We start from the raw sequence: 3,596 nt of genomic DNA on the forward strand, positions 1-3,596 counted from the left end.
GTGGGCAAGCAAAGTAAGGAATCGCCCCAGAGCCCGTCAGCACTTGTGGGTTTTGAACAAGTCTGGTGTGTAAGATTGTCAAGAAAAAAAAAGTGACTCGGAGAGTCATGGTGGTCGTTACTCTGGAGTTTGCTAACTATTTACAAGGAGAGTATTGTCCAAACATATACAAAAATGTGAAAAGAAAAGGGGAAAAAAACAAAGAGAATGAGCAAGTCTGGTATGGTACTGTTACATCATGACTTCAGTGCCAAAGGATAACACTTGGACACTTCGCCTCCCGTCACCGAGTGCATCAAATCCCTCCTCCTCAACATATCCAGGCCCGTGGTTGCGTCCTTGACCACAAACACTTTGGATGCAGTCTTGTCAACAAAGTCGCAGACCACGGGGAAGAAGACGTTCTCCGCGTCATCTGCTACGACGTAAAAGTCGTCGCCGTCGGGGTTTGGGAAGGGTACCAGTGCCACGGTGACGGCAGTCCGTGGCACTTCAGCAGCGCCGCCGGCCCGGAGACGCGAGACGCCGAGCGTGGACATTGTCTCGCTGTAGTAGTGGAGTGATCGGTGCACAGCGTCCTGGACGACTTGGGCTTGAACCGTTGTGTTCCAGAGCCCGGAACAATAGCCATTGTCCTGGTTGTCGTTGCGGACTGCGTAGATGTTGCCGTTGGCGCAGGAAACAATCCTTGTCGAGCCACTCGGGTCCACGAGCGGCGAGAGCCCGTGGTAACTCGGACTATTGTTGTACAGCTTGGTAGGGACGGATTCCACGTTATACTTCGGTGACTTTGACCCGCTGCCAGGCTGCGTCGTCTTGTTTGTGGCCTGGACGTGGCGCCGGTCTCGCGCGATTCGCATGGGACGCGTTCCGTCGACGAGCGCTCGTCGTGCTGGCTTGTTGTCGTTGCTGCTGCTGCGAAGTAAGTGTTAGTGAGACTTGCTGTAGGGAGGGAAAAGACAAGGACTCGTCATGGACAGACTCACCCAATGCATCCCCTGAACAAGGCTCTATCCTTGGTATCCAACAAGGGAGCATCGTCAGCTTCAACCAGTCCGGCCCAGAGCCTGTTGCGCCAGCTGAGTTGAGTCACGATTCCTCGACAGCCTTCGCTGTCCCCCAATCCGGCCACAATGTTTCCAGTGTCCGTCAGATTAGCAGATACAGCAGCTTTGGCGAGGCCCTTGATCGAAGGCTCGTCGACAACGCCGACAGCCTTTTCAAAGGACGAAATCTTCAGCCCACACTTGAGGCCGACGGGCAGCCCGAACTCCGCGGAGACCTCGACTTCGCCGGATGCCTCAAAGACGGGCTTGAAGTACGGCTCCCAGCCGGTGTTCCTGTTCTCATTGGGGTTGACGAGATCTATGACAACCAGCGAGTCCTGGAAGCCCATCTCGGCCCCCACCAAGACCTGGCCTCGCGCGGCCGCCTCGAGAACCACACGAGCGCCGACAGAGACATAGGGCCCGATGGTGACAACTCCAAAGGACAGGCCCGGGAGCCCGTAGCTGAAGAGATCATAATCATAGTTTTGGCGGAGCGACATCTCGGCCTCGATGCCAAGCTTGAGAATGACCTGCAAATTGGCCTGCAATTCAAGTCGGCCCTCCTCAAGCCCGGAGAGCGGCGACCATTTTGCTCTGCCAGTGACTTTCGCATGGCCAGAAGCACCGCATCCGACACAGTAGACATTTATGTATTTCCTGTCACTGCCGCCGCGGGCTGCACCTGGGGATCCGAGTGATTTGAGAAGAATCGCCTCGCCCCATGGTGACTCGGCCTGCGTCAGCCCACTCAAAAGGGCCTTGGCCCCCGTGTTGGAAGACTCTGGATCCGGTACGTGGAACGAAATGTCACCGTCAATCTCGCCCCCGATGTTGATGGCACTTGCGACGGCGTGATAGACCGTCTTGGACGCATCCTTGACAAAGTCCCATGCCTTGGACCAGAAGCCTCGTTGCGCAAGAGACCGGCGGCGCATACGCTGAGCAAGAGCCGACAGAGTAGTGTTGGAGCCGGACGAAAGGCTATCGAGGAACTGTCTGGCCTCTGGGCTCAGCTTGGCATACCCCAACTTCTCGTCCAGAATCCGGTCAAAGTTGCTCCCCAGACATGCGGTGGGCAGCCCATGGGCGTCGTCGCTTGGAGCCGTGCAGTCGAGCTGTCCCAGCGGCGTCTTGGGGGCAGACGAGGCGGAAGCAGATGCGGAAGATGCAGAAGTCTGGGCCTTTTCCTTGCTGGCATCCCACCAGCCCCATTCCGCCTCGTAGAGATGGGCGACTTGGTCAGGGTGTACAGGGTCTCCCTTTGCCGCAATCACCAACTTTTCAGGCTTGTATTCGATGTCAGTCACGTTGAAATAACACCGTTCTCCCTTGGCGTACTCGCCACAGCCTGGCGTATACGCAATCAAGAGCAAACCGCTGCTCGTGGTCCAGGTGTCCAACGCGTTCTTGAAGGCCTCTTGGTTGTCAAAGGTCACAGTCATGCCCTGTTGTTCGCGATATTCCACCGCAACATAATCGGAGTGGTCTATGTTGACGGCAGGGGACTTGAAAAACGTCTGGACAAAGGCATAGGAGCCCGACTCGGACGGATCTGCGAGTCTGGTCAGCTCAGACCCGGCTGAAGTACAACCTGGTCGGTAGTCTCACCGGAAACACCATAGTAAAGCTCACAGCCCTTGTCTGGCTCGACTGGCACCACATTCTTCACATCCCTTGTATCGTACGACCAGTGTACAGTCGGAGAGAGCGTCGTTGCTGATGCTCTGTTGACAAAAGTGGCAGTTGGCGACTCTGCTGGGGTCGGCTGCGCGTGAAGGGCATCCTTGGCTGCCGAGCATTCGGCACCAGCAGTCTGAGTGACGATTTCCGTCACCGTCGTCCACACTACGTTTGGGTCAACCTGGCTTTCTGTGGCGTTTGCTGTCGAGTTTCCCAACGAGAAGCGCGCCCTCTGTGCGACAGCCGGGTGCGCTGCTCCCAGAAAGACGGCGACTGCACACGCTACGGGGAGCATGTTGCAGACGGGGAAAGGGGGCGAGCAAGTTCAAGAGGTGACGGGACAAGGGAAAGGTGATGATACTGCCGTACCAAGTCGAGAGAAGCGTGAGTCAACAGTTTCGAACATGGCATTGAGCGAGGAACCACGACACATTTATCCTGTTGGAAGCCGTCACGTCTCCCATAACTGACGACATTAACGATAGTCGCGACGAAAGCTCATTCTCGCATTTAACCCCCTATGCTCGACTATATTCACCTGCAAAGAAGTGAACGATACCAGGTTATAGAGAGGATTCACCGTAGTCAGATGAGTTGTGCTCCCGGTCTATATCATACACCCCAGCAATACATGATGAAGAGGGGTCGACAACTATCGGGCCGGAGATGATCTTCAACGACAAAGGGCCCTACGTCCTACTGTGAGGCTGGCCAAGCGAAATTACTCGACTGCTTCTTTTCTACCAGTATAACGAAATGACGGGCATTCCATATCCACCCGCATCGTCTTGTTGACGGTGGCGTCGGGGCACTCAGTGTAACGTCGCAAGTGTCACAAACTTGAAGGGTCCAAATGCCATCATCAAC

General features: G+C 55.6%; 1 protein-coding gene across 1 annotated transcript; it reads right to left on the reverse strand.

Moving 5' to 3' along the window:
- Positions 1 to 236: 236 nt before the first annotated feature.
- Positions 237 to 3,024, reverse strand: MAM_00398 (uncharacterized protein; the record flags this gene model as incomplete). The annotated part of the gene is made up of 3 exons (XM_040819197.1): positions 237 to 915; positions 987 to 2,601; positions 2,658 to 3,024. The coding sequence occupies 3 exons, from the start codon at positions 3,022 to 3,024 to the stop codon at positions 237 to 239; spliced, it is 2,661 nt and encodes an 886-aa protein (XP_040682462.1).
- Positions 3,025 to 3,596: the final 572 nt, after the last annotated feature.

This window comes from Metarhizium album (genome assembly GCF_000804445.1).
Source record: "Metarhizium album ARSEF 1941 chromosome Unknown scaffold_1, whole genome shotgun sequence".
Taxonomy (NCBI): Eukaryota; Fungi; Ascomycota; class Sordariomycetes; order Hypocreales; family Clavicipitaceae; genus Metarhizium; species Metarhizium album.